The following is a 23,017-nucleotide window of genomic DNA, read 5'->3' as shown; positions in this document are numbered from 1 at the left end:
GTCTTCTGTCCTCTATCAGACTCCTTCTCCAACCCTGTATCCCTTTTACTAATCAACTTTCCAGCTCATTACTTCACCCCTCCCCTCCCAGTTTCACCTTGAGGTTCTTCCGTCCTTCCCCCCCCCCCCACTTTCTTACTCTGACATCAACTTTTTTCTGCAGTCCCGATGAAGGGTCTCAGTCTGAAATGTCGACTATTTTCCATAGGCGCTGCCTGCCCTGCTGAGTTCCTCCAGCATTGTGTGTGTGTTGCTTGGATTTCCAGCATCTGCAGATATTCTCTTGTTTGTCAGTGCTACATGTCTGAAGAGTGGGAGAGAGGGGTGAAACAGGGGCCAGTAGGTGATAGGCAGACTGAGGAGTAGTGAGGAACGAGGGACGGATGGAGCCAAGAGGGGACTAAATGTGTTCTAAATGTTCGTGTTTAAGTATTAACTGTAATATCGCAAACTATAGAGCAGCTTTTCAAGATCAAGTTCATTGATATTCAGAGTATTGTGTACAGTTCTGGTCACCGAATTACAGGAAAGATGTCAATAAAATTGAGAGAGTACAGAGGAGGTTTACTAAAATGTTGCCTGGGTTTCATCTCCTAAGTTACAGAGAAAGGTTGAACAAGTTAGGTCTTTATTCTTTGGAGCGTAGAAGGTTGAGGGGGGGACTTGATAGAGGTGTTTAAAATTATGAGGGGGATTGATAGAGTTGACGTGGATAGGCTTTTTCCATTGAGAGTGGGGGAGATTCAAACAAGAGGACATGAGTTGAGAGTTAAAGGGCAAAAGTTTAGGGGTAACATGAGGGGGAACTTCTTTACTCAGAGAGTGGTAGCTGTGTGGAACAAGCTTCCAGCAGAAGTGGTTGAGGTAGGTTCGATGTTGTCGTTTAAAGTTAAATTGGATAGATATATGGACAGGAAAGGAATGGAGGGTTATGGGCTGAGTGCAGGTCGGTGGGACTAGGTGAGAGTAAGAGTTCAGCACGGACCAGAAGGGCCGAGATGGCCTGTTTCCGTGCTGTAATTGTTATATGGTTATATTCAATCATATAAAGTTCAAAATTCATTGTCAAAGTACATATATGTCAACATGTATAACTCAAATTTATAAGCAATAAATATCGAGAATGAGAGGAGTCCTTGAAAGTGGGTCTATTGGCTGTGGGAACAGTTCAGTAATGGGGCAAGTGAAGTTGAGCGAAGTTATCCCACTGGTTCAAGAACCTGATGGTTGAGGAGTAGCTGTTCCTGAACCTGGTGTGTGAGTCCTGAGGCTTCTGTATCTTCCTGATGGCATCAGCAGGAAAACAGCTGGGTGGTGGGGGTCCCTGGTGATGGACGTCCTGAGATAACACTCTGTGTAGATGTGCTGAATAGTAGGGAGGGCTTTACAGACTGGACTTTATCCATTAATTCTTGTGGGATTTTCCATTCAAGGGCATTGGTGTTTCAATAATAGGCCATGATAGAACCAGTCAAAATACTCTCCACTACAGGACTATAGAAGCTTGTCAAGTTTTAGAAGTCACGCCGAATCACACAAACCGCAGAAGTAGAGACGCTGCTGTGCTTTCTTCATAATTGCAGTTACATGCTGGGCCCAAGACAGGTCCTCCAAAATGATATCCCTCAGGAACTTTAAGCTGCTGATCCTTGCAATAGCTCATGGACCTCTGGATCCTCCTGAACTCCATAATCAGCTTGTTATTCTTGCTGACATTGGGTAAGAAGTTGTTGTGACACCACTCAGCCACATTTTCAAATCTCCCTCCAAAATGTTGATTCATCGCCACCTTTGATTCAGCCTGTGGCAGTGGGGTCATCAGCAAACTTAAATATGGCATTGGAGCTGTGTTTACCACACAGTCCAAAGTGTAAAGTGAGTACAGCAGGAGACTAAGCACACAGGATTATGGTGCATCTGTGCTGATGGAGATTGTGGAGGAGAGGTCATTGCCAATTCAAATTGAACTGAAGTATATGTGTATTACCATACAAAGCAATGTTCTTCCAGACCATGGTGCACAACACAGTACATATAACTTACACACATAGTACAAAGTAATATTACCATAGATTTATCAATAACAACATGCCAGAAGATTGACATTTTTCATAAGGTGCATTTACAATCCAAGCTAAAAAGCCAACAGTACAACTCTACTCAACCAACACACACAAGATGTTGGGAGGAACTCGGCAGGTCACGCAGCATCCATGGAAAAGAGTAAACAGTCAACATTTCAGGCTGAGACCCCTCGTCAGGACTCTGCAGCATACACAGATTGTCTCGTTTTAGTGTGATGCTTCATGAGTGATGAGACCTGGGTGCTGGCAGGGAATTCAGCAGCCTTACAGCCTGGGGGAAGAAGCTGTTCCCATCCTGACAGTCTTTGTCCTGATACTACAATATGTTCTGCCTGATGGTAGGGGGGCAATGAGATTGTAGGACAATATATACTGGGGCACAATGATCCCGATTCAAGAATTTGCTCAAATTATGCTAACTACCAAAGACCAACCCGTTGGTAAGCTGCTATCCATGACTCAGATGTTTAAGATGAATTTAAGGTGCAAGGAGCACAGGAGAAAAAACACACACGAAATGTTGCCAGGACTAGACACCACAAGACCAGGAACAGAATTAGGCCTTTTTGCCCATTAAGTCTGCTCTGCCAGTCCACCATAGCAGATTTATTATTCCACTCAACCCCATTCTCCTGCCTTCTCCCTGTGACCTTTGACACCCTTAGGGCCTGAGTTATGGGGAGGTTGGCCAGGTTAGGTCATCATTCCTTGGAATGGAGGAGAATGAGGCGCAACATTATAGAAATATTTAAAATTATGAGACATGGATAAGCATTTATGATGATCAATAGATGATAACAGTATTTTCCCCAGTGCAGGAGAGTCCAAGACTAGTGTGCATAGATTTTGGGTGAGGGAAAAGATTTTAAGGGGGACCAAGGAGTAACCTTTACCACAGAGGGTGGTGAGACGAGTGTAAGGAACGAGCTGCCAGAGGAAGTGGTTGAGGCAGGTACAATAGTCTCATAAACACAAGAGGTACCAACCTGATGGTATGAACATCGATTTCTCCAACTTCCAGTAATTTTACCCCTCCCCCACTTCCATTTCCCACTCTGGCACCCCTCTTCCTTCTCTTTTCCTCATCACCCACCCCCCCCCGGTGTCCCACCTCCTTCCCTTTCTCCCATGGTCCACTCTCCCCTATCAGATTCCTTCTCCAGCCTTTCATCTTTTCCACCCATCACCTCTCAGCTCCCCACTTCCTCCCTCTCCCCTGTACTCCTTCCCCCTTCTACCATCTTGTTCTGGTTTCACTCCCCTTCATTTCTAGTCCTGAAACGCCAGCTGTACATCCCCTCCATAGATGCTGCCCGACCTGTGGAGTTGCTCCATGTGTTGGTCTGGATTTCCAGTATCTTCAGAATCTCTTGTGACCATCATCTCTTTCCACAACTTCCCCTGGCAGTATGTTTGAACTCAGTGCTAAAAAAAAATCCTGCTTCAAACTTTCCCTCTCTCACATTAACACCCTCCGCTATTTGGCACTATTGAGAAGGAAGAACCCCCCCCCCCACCTTCCCCCCTCCTGGTTCACCCATCACCTTCTAGCTCATACTACTTCCCCTCTCCCCACCATCTTATTCTGGCTTCCTCCCCCTTCCTTTCCAGTGCTGATGAACTGTCTCAGCCCAAATTGTCAACTTAAATCCTTAAATTTATCCAACTTTCTTGTAATTTCAATATTTATCCCATTCTTTTTAAAGAGTTGTACTGCATTAATATTGCTGATTGTTGGCAACTTGTCTGTAACCAGGGAGGATGGGAATGAGGCCAAAGCTTTCACTAATTCCACTCTGCTTTCATCAGCTCTGAAAGCATTTTACCCAGGCCAGGACATTTATTCACCAAAGCAACTGAACCGTGTACTAGAGCCTTGAGTTTACCCCGTCATACAACCACCATTCTTCATGAAGTAAGAAGCACTCACTTTCTTTTCCAATATTTTTATAGAAGCACTCCCATATCTTCCACCCGTGGGAGGAATAAATTCAAGCAAAGGGTACACTAAATACACAGCCTTGATGTCCAACTTTTGTGACTGCTGGTAGCATCATATAATCAACAGTCAAGTCTATCATCTAGCCTGATACTTGGAAGTCACTTTAATGTGTCATAGAAAATACACGCAGTGGTCGCCATTAGGTACAGCAGTCCACATATTAAACTGGCCACGAATGTGGTCCTCTGCTGCCACAGCCCATGCTATATTACCATGATGGGAGTTGTATTTAGACCTCCAAATTGTAGTAAGAATGTTGCCTACAATTTACAACAGAAGATTAAAAAATGCACACCAAAGGGGCAATGTTACAATGGGGGACTTCAATACGCAAGTATATTGGGAAAAATCGGGTTGGTGCTGGATTCCAGGAGGGGGGATTTCTAGAGTGTCTACAAGATGGCTTTTTAGAGCAGCTCGTGGTTGAGCCCACTAGAGGATTAGCTATTCTAGACTGGGTGTTGTGCAATGAACCAGAACTGTTTAGAGAGCTTAAAGTAAATGAACCCTGAGGGGTCAGTGATCATATGATCAAATTCATCCTGAAATTTGAAAAGGAGAAACTAAAGTCAAATGTATCAGTATTGCGGTAGAGTAATGGGAATTAGAGGCATGAGAGAGGAGTTGGCCAAAATTGATTGGAAAAGAACATTGGCAGGGATGACAGCAGAGCAGCGATGGCTGGGATTTCTGGAAGCAATTCAGAAGGCACAGGATATACACATCCCAAAGAGGAAGAAGTATTCTAGAGGAAAGATGACACAACCATGGCTAACAAGAGAAGTGAAAGCCAACATAAAAGCCAAGTAGAGGGCATATAATAATGAGTGGGAAGTTGGAGGATTGGGAATCTTTTAAAACTAACAGAAGGCAACTAAAAAGAAATTAAGGTAAAGATGGAATATGAAAATAAGCTAGCCAATAATATTAAAGAGGATACCAAAAGTTTCTTCAAATAAAAAAGTGTAAAGGGAGGTGCAAGTGGATATCAGACTGCTGGAAAATGATGCTGGAAAGGTAGTAATTAGGGACAACAAAATAGCAGATGAACAGACTGAATATTTTGTATCAGTCTTCATTATGGAAGACATTAACAGTATGATGGAAGTTCCAGGTGTCAGGGGTCAAGAAATGTGTGAAGTTACCATAACTGGAGAAGGGTTCTTGGGAAACTGAAAGGTCTGAAGGTAGATAAGTAACCTGGACCAGACGGTGTACACCCCAGAGTTCTGAAAGAGGTGGCTGAAGAGATTGTGCAGACATTAGTAATGATCCTTCAAGAATTACTAGATTCTGGAATGGTTCCACAAGACTGGAAAATTTTAAGTCACTCCACTCTTCAAGAAGAGAGAGAGGCAGAAGAAAGGAAACTATAGGCCAGTTAGTCTGACCTCAGTGGTTGGGAAGATGTTGGCGTCGATTAGTAAGGATGAAATCTCAGGGTACTAGGAGGCACATGATAAAATAGGCCATAGTCAGTATGGTTTCCTCAAGGGAAAATCTTGCCTGACATATCTGTTGAAATTCTTTGAAGGAGTAATAAGTAGAATAGACAAAGGAGAATTGGTTGATGTTGTGTACTTGGAATTTCAGAAGGCCTTTGACAAGGTGCCACACATGAGGCTGCTTAACAAGCTACAAACTCATGGGATTACAGGAAAGATTCTAGCATGGATAAGGCAGTGGCTGATTGACTGGAGGCAAAGAGTGGGAATAAAGGCAGCCTCTTCTGGCTGGCTGCCAGTGACTACTGGTAGACTCCACTAGTGGGGTTTGTGATGGGACCGATTCTTTTTACGTTATATCAATGATCTAAATGATGGAATTGATGGTTTTGTTGCAAAGTTTGCAGATGATACAAACATAGTTGGAGGGGCAGGTAGTTTTAAGGAAGTAGAAAGGCTGGTGAAGGACTTAAGACAGATTATGAGAATGGGCAAAGAAATAGCAGGTGGAATACAGTATCGGGAAGTGTATGATCATGCACATTGATAGAAAAAATGAAAGGGTTGACTATTTTCCAAATGGAGAGAAGATACAAAAATCTGAAGTGCAAAGGGACTTGGGAGTCCTTGTGCAGGATTCCCTAAAGGTTAATTTGCAGGCTGAGTCGGTGGTGAGGAAGGCAAATGCAATGTTAGCATTCATTTCAAGAGGATTCAAATATAAAAGCAAGGATGTAACACTGAAATTTTAGAAAGCAGGTGAGGCCTCAATTGGAGTTTTGTGAGCAGGTTTATCTTAGAAAGGATGTGCTGAAACTGGAGAGGGCTCAAAGGAGGTTCACAAAAATGATTCCAAGTTTGAATGGCTTGTCATATGAAGAACAACTGATGGCTCTGGGCTTTATTCACCAGAATTCAGAAGAACTGAAACCTCATTGAAACCTATCAACTTGACAGAGTGGATGTGGAGAGGACGTTTCCTATGGTGGGACAGTCTAAGACCAGAGGACACAGCCTCAGAATAGAGGGGTGTCCTTTCAGAATGGAGCAGAAGAGGAATTTCTTCAGCCAGATGGTGGGGAGTCTGTGGAATTAGTTGCCACAATTAGCTGCACAGGCCAAGTCTTTATGCAGATTTATGGCAGAGGTTGAGGGATTCTTGAGTGGTCAGGACATGAAGGGATTGGGGGAGAAGCCAGGAGATTGGGGCCGAGGGGAAAATTGGGTCTGCCATGATGATATGGTGGAGCAGACTCGATGGGCCAAATGGCCTAATTCTGCTCCGACATCTTATGATCTTAATAACTGAGGGGGTTCATGAAACCAAGTTAGGAACTCCTGGTCTAGAGACTGTTGTGCATGAAAATAACAGAAGATCAGCAGTTTCTGAGATACTCAAACCACCCCATCTAGCACCAAACATTCCATGGTCAAAGTCACTTAGATCACATTTCTTCCCCATTCTGATATTTGGCCTGAACAACAACTGAACCTCTTGACCATGTCTGCGTGCTTTTATATATTGAGTTGCTTCCACATAATTGTCAGATTAGATATTTGCATTAACGAGCAGGTATACCTAATAAAGTGGCCCTTGACTGTGTGTTACCTTACACCACCAAGATTTATTTTATTGCAGGCATTTACAGGATAAATAAAACCATGAAAAACTAAACATAAACAAATGGTTGTGACGGCTGGTTCAAGAACAAGGTAGTCAGTGTTCGGGAGCCATTGATGCCAGGATTTTGTAATATCCAACAGATTAAGCAAACAACTTCTCTGCTTGTTGGAAGAACAGCTGCAAGGGTTTGTAAAACCTGCGTGCAAGTTCGTCCATCGCTTTGCTTTAAATTAGTTGCTTAGAAGTTGAACCTTTTCAAACGCTGCTCTGCAAACCTGAAATGTTCAATGCCTGCAATTCTTCTAGTCACAGGATTCACAAAGGGTTTGTGCAGATCTGTGGCTGTGGGAGGGAATCTGCCTTCATCCAGCAAGCTGGATCTTTCTTCATTGTCGATGCCAAGTGTGCATTGGCAGGAGCTGGTGCTGGCCCTCGTCCAACTGGTACAGCATCACACTTCAGCTCCAGCCGGCTTAATTTTACCCCTTCACAATCCCAGCTTGTCTGCCTAATGTAGATTTTAAAATCTGAAGACAAAATTGTCTTGACTAGCAATATCCCGGTGTAGGAAATCATTTCCTTCCAATTCAATGATACTGTGATGGTATTGGAATCCCTGTCCACAAAGCCCAAAACCAAAAAAGGTTTTAAGCCCCATCTGATATGTTTCCTTAAGGTTGTTGTAACCAGGGGTGGTAATGAGGAGAAGCTCCCACTACCTATTAAATGCTCCCAATGGCGTGCACCTCAAATAGCCTCTGACAAACAAGTCCAGCTCCTGGCTTTCACATGGGCTACTAAGCCTGGTGGGACCATTACTACCGACTAGAGAAGGGGCAAAGGCAGATTACTGGCACCTTTAAATCAGTCACTTCGTGCAGATAGGGCTCACTTAGCCATGGATGGCAGCTCACCTATGAGAAAGAAAACCCTGGTCACAAACGTCTGCTGCATTGCAGATCTACCCACTCATGGGGAAGGCTTGGGGAGTAAACTCCAAGGGAAAAATCTGGAACTGGAGTTCCCAAAACATTGAGTTCAATGTTGACTGACAACTCCTGTGACGCTGCTGGTACCAGACTGTCTCTGCCATTTCTTTGGGTTCATCAGATGCGTGGAGAGGGGGAGCTTGGTACACAGGCAACAGCTTGCTCTCCAAATTGTACTGCCCAGACTTGCATACCTAGCCAGCTAACGACTCCTCCATCGCAGAACTGAAAGTTGAGGAGTGAATTATAGTTCTTTGTCACCCCATCTTTCTCTTATTCTCCTTGTCATTTATAAGGATCTCCAATGCCTTTTATCTTTTATACCATTTTACTACTTGATGAGATTATCTGCATGTGATGTTTTCCAGACAGCTTCCCTGGACAAACCAATTCACACAGATGGTCTGAAAGTCTCAAACGACTATTGGTTGACTGTCTGGCTTTGTCATGGGTGGTTTATCCCTGATTCTTTTGTTTTTCTTTGTTATTTCTTTGTATTTACTGCAAATGTCCACAAGAAAACAAATCTCAGAGTTGAACTTTGATCTTTGAGTTCTTGCAAGTTGAGCAAACATATTTGTTAGAAGTTTAACTCTCTCAAACAGCTGACCCTTTGGAAAGGGCACACTGCTGTAGTAGAAAGCTGAGATTAGCAATAAGCCTTTGGGGCCCTGGAAAGTGAATATCTATCATAACACCAGACAGTAACCCTCTATTCCAACCAGTTAGCTTACCCGAGCCCATCACCCCTATTGGGGCATAGGTTGCTGACAGGAGTTCACCAGAGTCCTTTGTCCTGGGACAGTCTTTCAAGTCATCCCAGGTGTAGCCCACCTTTTTCCTCTCCCAGGGAAGGGGTTTTCAGAGCTTCCCCTGACTCTTCTGTAGCTCTGGGTTTTTAAAAGGGACAGGAACACTAACCCCAACCCTGTACCCAACCCTCCTTCTTTCAGAGCCAGGCTTGGGACTGTCCATGCAGAGTTATTTTGCCCAGTGGAGGCAATTTATCTTCAGTACCACAGATTTTAAATTCAATCTAAGATTCATTGTCTTTCCAAAATCCATATATAGGTCCATACACACACTGACTGGCCAATAATCCTTTGTCCCAATCAAAGGCTATTGGCATGGTATATTATCTCCCCACTAATACAGTCCTCCCTTCAGACAGTGAACATCTCCCTCAGACTTCAGTTTTCAATAAATTTCATCAACTCTGATCTTCCTATTAAAAACCCATGAGAGATCCTAATTTACTGAAATTACTTTGTAATGAGCATGGTCCTGTTTGGCTTCAATAACAGGCTGGAAAACTCAGACATGAGGAAATCTGCAGATGCTGGAAATTCAAGGCAACACACACAAAAATTGCTGGTGAACGCAGCAGACCAGGAGCATCTATAGGAAGAGGTACAGTCGCCATTTCGGGCCGGGACCCTTCCCCTCCCCCTCCCATTTTCAAATCTCTTACCATCTCTTCTTTCAGTTAGTCCTGACGAAGGGTCTCGGCCCAAAACATCGACTGTACCTCTTCATATAGATGCTGCCTGGCCTGCTGCGTTCACCAGCATTTTTTGTGTGGGAGGCTGGAAAACTGGTGTTTTTCAGGAAACAACCTGCTGGGAGAACTTATCAAGATCTATGGGAGGGAAGGAATTATCAGAAGTTTTTGGGCTGAAACTTGTATTGGACTGTTAACACTTTGCAGATCCAGTCTGGAATCACAAGCCATGGGTGCAGTCTATAGGCAGCAACATTACTAACTCGGTCCATTCCTCGTTTTTGGTTAAAAACACTGCCTTCTGCACCTTTGTTACTCAGATTTATCAATCACACATACACCCAAGTATGATGAAGTGTACTGTTGCATTAACAACTGACACACAAGGATGGGCTGGTGGCAGCCCACAAGTAATGGCACAAGTTGTTGTGCATAGCATTCCCGCCACATTCAGCAGAACAATTCAAGATTGTTTAATGTCATTTCCAGTGCAGAAGTGTAAAGGAGAACACGCACATGAAATTAAATTAAACAGTCTTGAATCTCTAGCTAGATAAATTCCTCACCTGTCCAAAGGGACATCCTCCTTTTCTGAGGCTCTGCCCTCTGACCTTAGACTTCCCCAGCAATCAGAATACCCAAGGATTTGACGAGGGCAGCCCGCAAGTGTCACCACACATTCTGGCACCAGCATAGCACGCCCACCATGTTCAGCAGAACACCACGAAACGAGGCACCAGCAAAACGAGCCATGTTCCTGTCCACCCCTTCAAGCTCAGGCCTCCAGCCCAGAACAGGCTGCCCTCAGGCCTTCAGTCCTTCACCCTGCACTCGGGCATCGGGCTGGCAGCCTCCACTCCCTGACCTGGACTCAGAGACATCAAACCTGTAGACAATTGTCCAGGGGCTGCGACAAAGATTCCCAGCAGAACCTCAGCTTATCCAACCCATAACACTACCATGGGGGAGGTATGTCTCTACCCAAAGGAGGTGCAAGGCACTCCTTCCCTCCACGTCCGCAGGTCACCCTTGGGCAAGGTGTAGCACCTGCTTAGCCAACACTACCCCCCCCCCCCCCGTCCCGGATCAGGGTCATGAGAAGCCAAGGGAGCAGGTGGTGGATGGTCGTATGAGCAGCTGGTGCATATCACAAGTCCTGGTTATGTGACCACTGTTGCCAGGCAGTCAATCTCTGAAGAGCATTGCTAATGGCTGGGGTCACCTGTCTTGTAAAGACACTGTCCAGAAGGCAATTGCAAACCACTTGTGTAGAAACATTTGCCAAGAACAATCATTATCATGAAAAAACCATGATCGTCTATGTCATACAACATGGCACATACAGCTCAGCACTCACGGACCCGCGCCTCTTCCGCTGCTTGTCACACTTCAGTGGCAACAAGCAATTCTGACCACTTCAGAATGGAACTGGGAAGCTTCTCTCGAGAGGTGGGGGCTAGGTGGAGATCTGGCAGAAGTTTATCAGATTGTGAGAGGAGAGGCATAGATAGAGTTTGCCAGGGTTGAAATGTCTAATACCAGAGGACATGCATTTAAGGTGAGAAGGGGTAGTTTCAAAGGAGATGAGGGTCAGGGAGCGCTGGTTGCCTGGAATGTGCTGTCTGGGGTGGTGGTAGAGGCAGATATATTAGGGACATTTAAGAGACAAAGGTAAGCGCACAACTGCACCGTGAATGGACCCAAGCCCGGCCATGAAAGGAGCAGGGTTGGACATGGGGCTAGCAAACCCATCCATAAAACCTCAGAGCCACAAGAACGCCAACAGGAGCTTCAGAGATCTCATCCCTGGGAGAGGAGGGAACTTCAGCTGGAAGACCATTGAAGTCGTGCAGTAAAAATGGAAGCCACAAGGCCGATCAACCCTCCAGCCCAGGACAGAGGACCCTGGCAAGCTGCTGCCGGTGGCCTTTGCCCCAGGAGGGGTGAATGGCTTAAGGAAGGCACGTGAATGCGAGGAAAGTGAAGGGGTGTGGACATTGTGTAGGCAGAAGGCCATTTGATTACTAATTTATCTGGTTTGGGCCGGCTTTGTTTCTGTGCTGTACTGTTCTATGTTCTCTGTTGTTCAGTATCCAAGTGAAGGTTCAACAATAACCAAGCATTCAAGAGGGGCGTCCAGGATGATTCATGAGGTCAAGTGTCCAAGAGTAATGAAACTAGGACATAGAAAACTCAATCACTCTGGCTGTCGGACTTCAGAGTTCAATTCCAGTGCCGTCTGTACGTTCTCCCATGGCTCTGTGGGTTTCCTCCAGGTGCTCCGGTTTCTTCCCGCAGTCCATAGATGTACCGGTTAGTAGGCTCGTTTGTCACTGTAAAGTATCCTGTGATTAGGCTGGAGGTGAACAGATGGTTTGCTGGGCAGCGCCACTCATTGGGAATTATCCAGAAGTAAAAAAGTCACCCCACAACATGGAGTAGAGGGCAAGAGTCATACTTCAGCTTGGCAGATCCACAAGACAAGGACACAAGAGGCAGAGAGGAGAGATTAAATGATCTTAACCCTTCCCCCTACAGGGACAATGAACTCGGTATTACTCAAAGGCCAGCTTTGTTCCTCTTGTGAATGGCAGAAATGTGACCTCATTCCACTCTAATCCTTTATTCACAAAGCCAGCCCTGACTGGCTTACCACAATCTGAAACATTAGTATTTCCGTTCTGAATAACATCAGACTCCTTTCAGGATTATGTCATCCGACTGTGAAGATGTACAACCAAACAAAATAACATTTCTCTAGACCACAGTGCACCCACAAAACATATCACACACAGCACATAAAATAATCAAGTACATAAAATATAATTCCAAATGGATGTTGTGCACAGCGCAGGTAAACTGTAAACAGTTTGCTGCCCTAGTGACGAGAACTCGGTGGTGGCAGGGTATTCGTTAGTCTCACAGCCCGAGGGAAGAAGCTCTTACCCAGTCTGGCAGTCCCACATCACATTAGCACTCCACAAGGCATTTTCGACATCGTAGGACATAGAAAAAGCTGCTGCACAATAAATTACTGACCAGCCATTCAAACCAGAGTGGAAAGAGGCACTGTGCCAGATCAGCTACCCTGCAAGAGCTTTAATGTACAGAGGTATGGTACGGGGCGGCATGGTGGTTAGAGCAGTTAGCCATTACAGGGACAGCTTCAGTTCCTGCTGCTGTCTGCAAGGAGTTTGTACGTTCTCCCCACGATCGTGTGGGTTTCCTCCGAGTGCTCCGGTTTCCTCCCACAGCCCAAAGGCGCAGGATTAGTGAGTTGTAGGCATGCCAGGTTGATGCCAGAAGCCAGGCAACACTTGTGGGCTGCCCCCAGCACATCATCAGACTGAGCTGATCATTAGCACAAACAACCTGATAGAGGTGTACAAGATGAGAGGCATTGATCGTGTGGATAGTCAGAGGCTTTTCCCCAGGGCTGAAATGGCTAACATGAGAGGGCATAGTTTTAAGGTGCTTGAAAGTAGGTACAGAGGGGATATCAGGGGTAAGTTTTTTTTTTAAAAATATGAAGAGTGGCGAAATGGGCTGCTGGTGACTGGTGGAGGTGGACATGATAGGGTCTTTTAAGAGACTCCTGGATAAGTACATGGAGCTTAGAAAAATGTAAGGCTATGGGTAATCCCAGGTAATTTCTAAAGTAAGGACATGTTCAGCACAGCATTGTGGGCCGAAGGACCTGTATTGTGCTGTTGGTTTTCTATGTTTCTGTGACCCATTTCACTGCATGTTTCAATGTATGTGTGACAAATAAAGCTAACCTTTTCATACTTTCTTCTGAACAGGGGCAGCCGCATTTTACTGCATCATGCCCACTCACTTAACCTGTCCATATCCCCTTCTGGTCTCCACACACTCTACATAGAACAGTATAGGTCCTTCACCCTACCATGTTGTGCCAGCCTTTTAACCTACTCCAAGATCAATCTGACCTTTCCCTCCTACGTAGGCCTCACCTTATTATGCCCCCTCATATTAGCCATTTCTGTCTTGAGAAAAAAGTCTGTCTGTCCACTCAATCTATGCCTCTTATCTTGTCCACCTCCATCAAGTCACTCCTCACCCTCCTTCGCTCCGAAGAGGAACCCCAGCTCACTCAACCCCTCCTGAGAAGACATACTCTCTAATCCAGGCAGCATCCTGTAAACCTGGCACACATCTCGTTTCCTGAACACTACCACAGTATGACACAAAGTACAGGCATCCACAGTGCAAGGAGCAGCTTCGAGAGTCCTGGCCAGCTGTATCGACACCTGCTATGGGAGTTTCAAGACATCTGACCACAGAACTGTGCAGCAGATTGTGAGGACTGCCGAGAGAATCACCCCCACCCCACATATCAGATATGCTGCATTCGCAGAGCCCTCAGTATTGTCAAGAACCCCTCCCATCCATCCCATCGCTTTGACGTCCATCAGGCAGCGGGTACAGTACAAACAAGGACTGGTTATCTGATAACAGCTTCCTTCCCCAGGCTGGGAGACTTCTTTCCTTTTCCAGTCTTTTTATTAATTTTCAAAATTTTAAACATAGCAATAATATTGATAAACAGAGAATGGGATTACATTATTGATAGCTAACATTTGCAAATATAAAATTGCTGATAGTACAAGTATGTTAGATCTCCCCCACTCCAAATATAATTGAACATGGTAAAAGATAAATGGAAAAAAAAAACAAAAAAACCCAAACTAGAAAAGAAAATACTAAATTAAGCTAAGCAAAACTAGACTAGACTAAACTGAACAAAACTGCAACAAAGTCGGGCTAACATATTACTTTGGATACAATCATTAATGTCGTTAACTCCATTCCTCTATCTGTATATTTTTAGTTTAAAAAAAAGATTCGAAAGAGGACAAACTACATCATATGAAAGTGTTGAATAAATGGTCTCCAAGTTTCTTCAATTTTAATTGAAGGATCAAAGGCGCTACTTCTGATTTTCTCTAAATTTAAGCAAGATATAGTTTGAAAAAACCATTGAAATGTAGGAGGAGGATTGACCTCTTTCCAATTCAATAAGATAGATCTCCTAGCCATTAATGTAAGGAATGCAATCATCCAGCAGGCTCATATAAGCCCTATTTGTGATAGATATAATGCTTCCTTGACTCGTATGTTCTGGTCTTGCCCTTTTTTGGATAAATATTGGAAAGATATCTTTGATATTGTTTCTACAGTTTTGTGTATTGATTTACAACCTCACCCCATTACTGCAATTTTTGGGTTACCAGTGATGGAAGATAGTTAGTTATCCCCTTCAGGCTGTGAGACTTCTGACCACTGATTACCACACAGTGCGCACGACTCATGACAGTACCAACAATACACTATTTGTACCAGCAGGCCAACCTCCAGAGCACCAGATAACATCAAAAGGTGTAAGCATTCTGCAAGTTGCTCGGGATTGGAAAATGGACGTGGACTTGGAAAAAAAGCTTGTGTTTCCCCCAGACATTGCAGCTACGACACTCCAGCCAGACATGGTCCTGTGGTCCACAACAGCCAAGCTGGCATATGCTGTGGAATTGACAGTACCATGGGAAGATGGTGTTGAAGAAGCTTATGAGAGGAAAAATACCAAGTACTCTGAACTGGCAACTGAAGCTGCCCAGAATGGCTGGAAGACCAAGATTTTTCCTGTAGAAGTGGGATGCAGGGGATTCGTTGCTACATCTACGACCAGTCTATTGAAGAAGATGGGGGTGAGGGGTCACTCCCTCCAACAAGCAATCAAGTCCTTGTCAAATGCAGCAGAAGAAATTTTAACTAATTTCCCCCGGGATCAAGAAAGCATGACTATGACTAAGAAAGCAGCAATTGGATTTGGATTAAAAGGAAAGACAACAACTGTGCTGCAAGATGAAGACAGGAAGGCATGGAACTGAGGGGGGTGTATCTGGGACGCCAGGTAGCACCGTTGAGCCCTCTGGAGACGTCGTGGGCTTATCAACGAAACGTCAAAGAAGGAGGGTGCCCACCTGATGACCCCGATGATTTACCTACCCTCCCTCCTTGTCACCACTCCAAGCCCACTGGCAACATTGAGTGCCAACTTACCACAGGGATTGAAACATCAAGTCCTAGTAGTTTTACTGTATATTTAACTATATTGTGTATATGCATTTTATATCAACTTGCGCATCTACAGAATACTTCTTTTTTTATCCTTTAAATTTTATTATGTTCATATTGGTTCATGCACAGCATGTGTGCTGTGTTTTGCACCTTGGTCCCCGAGGAACACTGTTTCATTTAATTGTATAGGTGTGTATGGTTGAAGACAATAAATTTGAACTGAAGGAATTAAATCAGTAACTGCCTCTCTGAAGAGGGAATTAATTACCAAACCACATCCAAATGTATTTAACAATTTGTATTGATAGTAAATCATCTTGTCATTTACAATTTTGGCACAACTGATCGCCTCAGCTGTGAATAAAAAGGACTTGGAGACTAAATTAGAATGTGCTTAATTAATAGGAAGTTTTACAAAGTGGAGGATAGGGAATAAAGGGATTCCACAGTTGTAAAGTTAGAGGCAGCACTGAAGCGCAGTGGTTAGCGTAACACAGGTTCAGTTCCCGCTGCTGTCTGTGAGGAGTTTGCATGATCGTCCCGTAACCATGTGGGTTTTGGCTGGACGCTCGGCTTTTCTCCCACCTTCCAAAGGCATACAGAGTTATTAGGCTAACTGGGTCACATGGATGGAATTCTGCAGTGCAGGCTTGCATCTCTAAAACTAAAAAAAATTATGACATTTAGGTAGACCCCAGTGTGAAGAGAAGGCAGTTGCCCTACAGAACATCCTTGAGGTTGAAGGAATATTGACCCAGAATAAACTGAAAGGATAAATGGACTGGGTATATGGACCATACCCCAACATTTATTCAGGGATACAGCACAGCAACAGGCTCTTCCAGTCCAGCAAGCCCGTGCCATCAAATTACACCCGTGACCAATTACCCTACTAAATTAGACTAGATTAATTGGTCACGATACAGTAGTGCAGTGGTCAGCGCAATGCTTTACAGATACAGGTGAGCCCGGATTCAATTCCCGCCGCTGTCTGTAAGGATTTTGCATGTTTCCCCATGACCATGTGGGTGTCCTCCCACAGCCCGCAGATGTACCCGTTGGTAGGTTAATCATTGTAAGTTGTCCCGTGATTCGGCTAGGGTGACACCGGGGGATTGCTGGGCAGCGTGGCACTGCATCTCAATAAATTAAAATAACCGTAGGTCTTTGGAACTTGGGAGGAATCCAGAGCACCCGGAGGAAACCCATGTGGTCATGGGGAGACCGTACAAACTCTCTACAGACAGTGGTTGGAATTGAACCTGGCTTGCTGGTGCTGTAAGAGAGTTATATCAACCGCTATTCCTCACTCATTTCTGCAGCTTTGACAGTCTTCTAATCTCCTCTGGACTTGGACCCCAAGATCCCTCTGCACATCAACACTGAAGGTCTTGCCATTAACTTCTGCTCATTGATCATTTGATCTTCTGCTCATTGGTGTGTAGGAGAATGATGGGTGACCTTAAAGAGGTGGATAAAATTGAGGGGCATAGATACGGTGAAGCCCTTGTTAATGAGAGAGGTCAGAGGAGAATGACCAGACTGGTTCAAGCTGACAGGGAGGTGACAGTAACTCAAATAACCACGCATTACAACAGTGGTGTGCAGAAGAGCATCTCTGAATGCACAACACGTTGAACCTTGAAGTGGATGAACTACAGCAGCAGAAGATCACAAACGTACACTCAGTAGCCACTTTATTAGGAACAGGCTCCAAATAAAGTGGCCACTTGCATTTGCTGCAGCTTAATAAGACCCTACATAGGCCGCATCTGGAGTACTGCACACAATTCTAGTCGCTCCATTACAGAAAGAACGTGAAGGCTTTGAAGTGGGTGCAGAAGAGGTTTACCAGGATGTTGCCTGGATTAGAAGGCATGTGTTATAACAGAGGTGGGACAAATTTTGGGTTGTTTTCTCTGGAGGAGATGGAAGCTGAGGGGAGATCTGAAAGAGGTTTATAAGTTCATGAGAGGCACAGATAGAGTAGACACCAAGTATCTTTATCCAAGGATTGAAGTTTCTGATACCAGAGGTTATGTATTTAAGGTGAGAGGGAGCAAGTTCAAAGGAGATGTGAGGTGCAATTTTAAAACACTGTTGTGTGCTTAGAATGCGCTGGCTGGGGTGGTGGTCGAGGCAGATGCAATAGAGGCATTCAAGCTAACGTCGGCACGTGAAGGAGTGGGAAGTGGAATAACGTGGACATTGGACACACAGGTGAAGTTAGTTTAGTTACCGTTTGATTTCTATTTTGTTTGGCACAACATTGATGGATAAAGGCCTCTACCTGTTGATATTTTTATTGCAAGTTACAGTGAATTTATGCCAGCAAAGTACTGCTGTCACAACAAATTTCACAGCTTCAGAATCAGATTTAATATCACTAACATATGTCGTGAAATTTGTTATGTGGCAGCAGTACAATGAAGTAGTGCAAAAATAGAAATAAAAAAGTAGTGAGGTAGTGTTCATGGGTTCAATGTCCATTCAGAAATCAGACGGCAGAGGAGAAGAAGCTGTTCCTGAATCGTTGAATTTGTGCCTTCAGGCTTCTGTACCTCCTCCCAGGCATGACCTGGGTAATGAGCGTCCTTATTGACAATAAACCTGATATTGATTCCTCACTGTTCTATGTTCCATTTGTTTCAGAGTTCAAAGTAAATTAATTATCAAAGTACGTACATTTTCTTACAAGCATTCAAAGCAGAAGAAAGGAACACAATAAAATCTATGAAAAACTGCACAGAAAAACTGACAACCAACGTGTAAAAGAGAAACTCCACAAATACAAAAAATATTAAATAAATAGCAAATAGATAATTCTGAGAACATGAGATGAAGAGTCCTTGAAAGTGAGTCCATGGGTTGTGGGAACAGTGTTGGAGGGAGTGAAGTTGCCCACACTGGTTCAGGAGCTGATGGTTGAGGGGTAATAACTGTTCCTGAACCTGGTGATGAGAGCCCAGAGGCTCCTGTACCTCCCTCCTGATGATAGCAGCAAAGAAGATGGTGTGGGTCCTTGATGGTGGATTTAATGGATATATGTGGAATTTATTTCTGGTCACCTCCAGTATCCTAGAGAAACAACTTCTTCCCAGCATCATCAGATTTCTGAACAGTCTGTGGATAATTATTTTTTCTTTGCACAATTTTTGCAATTTGCATAATTTATGGCTTTGCAATGTACTGCTGCCACAAAATAACATGTTTCACATCATATTAATCAACGAGAATAAACCTGAATCTACACTTCCCATCCTCCCCCAACTACATACTCCAGAGAGATAGAAACATAGAAAACATACAGCACAATACAGGCCTTTCGGCCCACAAGGCTGTGCCGAACATGTCCTTACCTTAGAAATTACCGAGGGTTACCCACAGCCCTCTATTTTTCTAAGCTCCATGTACCTATTCAGGAGCCTCTTAAAAGACCCTATCATATCCGCCTCCACCACTGTCACTGACAGCCCATTCCAAGCACTCAGCACTCTCTACGTAAAAAAAACTTACCCCTGATATCTCCTCTGTACCTACTCCCAAGCACCTTAAAACTTTGCTCTCTTGTGTTAGCCATTTCAGCCCTGGGAAAAAGCCTCTGACTATCCACGCGATCAATGCCTCTCATTATCTTATACACCTCTATCAGGTCACCTCTCATCCTCCGTTGCTCCAAGGAGAGAAGTCCGAGTTCACTCAACCTATTCTCATAAGGCATGCTCCCCAATCCAGGCAACATCCTTGTAAATCTCCTCTGCACCCTTTCTATGGTTTCCATGTCCTTCCTGTAGTGAGGTGACCAGAACTGAGCACAGTACTCCAAGTGGGGTCTGACCAGGGTCCTATATAGGTGCAACATTACCTCTCGGCTCCTCAACTCAATCCCACAATTGATGAAGGTCAATACACCATATGCCTTCTTAACCACAGAGTCAACCTGCGCAACAGCTTTGAGTGTCCTATGGACTTGGACCTCAAGATCCCTCTGATCCTCCACACTGCCAAGAGTCTTACCATTAAAACTATATTCGGTCATCATATTTGACCTACCAAAATGAACCACCTCACACTTATCTGGGTTGAACTCCATCTGCCACTTCTCAGCCCAGTTTTGCATCCTATCGATGTCCCGCTGTAACCTCTGACAGCCCTCCACACTATCCACAACACCCCCACCCTTGCCAGAAAAAGGCCAGCAGTGTCATAAAGAACCCTGCACACCCTGTTCAGAGACTGTCTGTCCCACTCCCATCGGGGAGGAGGCTACCAGGCATCCGGCGCCAGGACCACACTCAAATATCGTTACTTTCTCCGAGCAGTAAGGCTGATCAATATCTCCACCCACGAACACACTCCGCCAACCACCACGATTTTATCATTTCCTATCAGAGTCACCTTATGTACAGACACTCCCATGCCTAGTGTCACTTTATGCACATACAATTTTAATGTATAACGTATTTATATTTATTGTTTTTTAAAAAGTTATTATAATGTTTTCGTGCGGCATCGGACCCGGGGTAACGATTATTTTGTTCTCCTTTACACTTGTGTGCTGAAAATGACATTAAACAATCTTGATTTCCAATTCTCACACTCTGGAGTGGGCACTTAAGCTCCGGTCCCGGACCTTAGCGCAGATACACAGCGGGCGTGCAGCTAGTGATTATTCCCATTCAAGATTCTAGCATGTTTCATGTCATTTCCAGCACACAGGAGAATGAAATCATTGTTACTCCGGATCCGATACAGCACAAAAGAAAACCGCTGTGAGATAAAGAACATAATCAATATAATTACATAAGACAGCTTACATAGATTAATTGTATGTCCGTAAAGTGAGGCGAGGCAAGGAGTGTCCGTACATAAGGTGACTCTAACAGCGAAAAGACAAAAGTCGTGGCGGAGTTCGTCGGTGGAACTGATTTTGAATCAAAGAATGATCTTTGCTTTGAAACAAGGTACGTTTCGGGGGAAACGCCAAACTATGATCTTTGAAGGAGAAAACAAAACGAATTGGAGGTTTCCCAACATTCTTAACAATTAAGAACTTCACAGACTTGCCAAAAAAAAAGCGTAGAGTTGCAAACTGAGCGTCGCCGACATACAAGCCCCCGCCACCGGAGCGTGTGAGGGCGAAGACACGCTCGGGAAATTGTCCACGATCACACACACACACACGCACCAAAGAACCCGAGGGCGAAAGGGTGACTTTGAATGTTACCGAGCCCCCTCCTCCGCGGCGGGCGGGAGGTACCGCACTCACCCAGCATGGAGAAGATGAAGTCCTTGGCTGTGTGGATTTCTAGGGCTCGGTGATCATCGTATTCCCGCTGGTCCTGGCGGCTGAATTCCTGGATCAGTTTGTTCAAATCCTCGATCTTAGCTCCCGACCTGAAATCCAGCTCCGCCGGCGTTTTGGACGCACCGAGGCTTGGTCTATCGCCTGCGCCGTTCGTAGCCGCCATCTTCGACCAGATTGTACGGGAACAGGGTGTGGGGGAGAGACAGCGGTGGGAATTTAAGGTTTTAAAAAATCCGCGGGCTTTCCCCCACCTCTCTATCACTTTCTTCCCCTACCGCCCCCCACTTCTAATTACACTGCAGCCGAACAGCTTGCAGGCAGTGCTTAAGAAATCCAGCGAATAAAGCGACCCGCTTCCACAGGTCCTTTCAAACCCACTGAATGAATAAAATCTACACGGAAATTGACAATTGGAACCTGATGTCGAATCAACAAGCGGATCACAATGTAGCGCTCGCTCACCGCTACTCTTAAAGAGACCGCCGCCCCGAATCCCCCAACCTCCTCCCTCCTCCTCCTCTTCATCCCTCCTCCTCTTCCCTCTTCCCTCCTCTCCTCCACCTTCCTCCCTCCCCTTCCCCACCCTCCTCCTTCTCTCCCTCCCCTCTCCCCCTCCACCCTCCACCCTTCTCCCTTCTCCCCTCCACCTTCCCCCTCCCCTCTCCCCCTCCCCTCTCCCCCTCCCCCTCCCCTCTCCCCTCTCCCCTCTCCCCTCCACCCTCCTCCCTCCACCTTCCTCCTTCCCCTCTCCCCCTCCACCCTCCTCCCTCTCCCCTCCACCCTCCTCCTTCCCCTCCACCCTCCTCCCTCTCCCCTCCACCCTCCTCCTTCCCCTCTCCCCCTCCTCTCTCCCCTCCCCTTTCCCCCACCACCCTCCTCTCCACTTCTCCCTTCCCCTTCCGCAGTCCCACTACCCCTCCCCTTTCCCTGTCCCTCTCTCCATCCTCCCTTCACAACCTACCTCTTCCATCCCATTCTCCCTCCACCCTCCACCCCACTGCTCGTTGCCCATCCACCTCCTCCCTATTCCCTTCACCCCAGGGGCCATTCCTCAACGCAGCGCAGGTACCAGCGCCCCCCGCGGAGGCTTCCCCAGTCAGCCTCAGCGTCTCCTGGGTGGCTGCAACAGGCGACCCCTCAAGGTGGGCCTAGGCCTTGCCACAATCCAGTCAATGCAGCTCCCCCCACTGTCCGATTTGCTGATGAACTAAATAATACAAATAGGAATAATGAGGTAGTCATTATTACTACCTGTCAGTCCACAGCCTCCTCTACTGTCGTGTTGAGGCCACACTCAGATCAGAGGAGTGACACCTTATATTCTGTCTAGGTAACCTCCGACATGATGTGTGAACATCCATTTCTTGAACTTCCGGTACTGCCCCCGCCACCCTGCCATTCACCATTCGCTATTCCCTTTTCCTTCTCTCACCCTATCTCCTTACCTGCCCAACACCTCCCTCTGGTTCCCCCCCCTTCCTTTCTCCCATGGCTTTCTGTCCTCTCCTATCAGACTCCCCCTTCTCCAGCCCTGTACCTCTTTCACCAATCAACCTCCCAGATCGTTACCTTCCCCCTCCCCCCTTCCCGGTTTCACCTATCACCCTGTGCTTCTCCCTCCCCTCCACCACCTTTTAAATCTGCTCTTCATCTTTTTTTCTCCAGTCCTGATGAAGGATCTCAGACTGAAAATCTTTTACAGTCAATGTACTCTTCTTCATACATGCTGCCTGACCTGCTGTGTTCCTCCAGCATTTTGGGTGTGTTGCTTGGATTTCCAGCGTCCGCAGATCTTCTCTTGTCTAATGAGGTATTCGGGTCTTCCAGAAATCCGGTGATGGAGGGGAAGAAACTGTTCCTGAATCGTTGAGTGTGTGTCTTCAGGCTCCCGTACCTCCTCCCTGATGGTAGCGATGAGAAGAAGGCAGGTCCCTGGTGGTGGGAGTCCTTAATGATGGATGCCTC

The 23,017-nt window shown here is 45.5% G+C and overlaps 1 protein-coding gene across 1 annotated transcript in view; it reads right to left on the bottom strand.

The window, feature by feature from the left end:
* The window catches only part of LOC134344697 (nucleotidyltransferase MB21D2-like), a 56,147-nt gene extending 34,773 nt beyond the window's left edge, over positions 1-21,374 (bottom strand). Inside the window, exon 1 of the mRNA XM_063044780.1 lies at positions 21,014-21,374. Within this exon, the coding sequence (XP_062900850.1) occupies positions 21,014-21,215 (202 nt within the window). The 5' untranslated portion in view covers positions 21,216-21,374. The remainder of the gene's footprint in view (positions 1-21,013) is intronic.
* Positions 21,375-23,017: the final 1,643 nt, after the last annotated feature.

The sequence above is a fragment of the Mobula hypostoma genome, chromosome 4 (assembly GCF_963921235.1).
Source record: "Mobula hypostoma chromosome 4, sMobHyp1.1, whole genome shotgun sequence".
NCBI classification, from domain to species: Eukaryota; Metazoa; Chordata; class Chondrichthyes; order Myliobatiformes; family Myliobatidae; genus Mobula; species Mobula hypostoma.
Note: the sequence above shows the minus strand (reverse complement) of the source record. Positions and strands in the feature narration are given on the sequence as shown.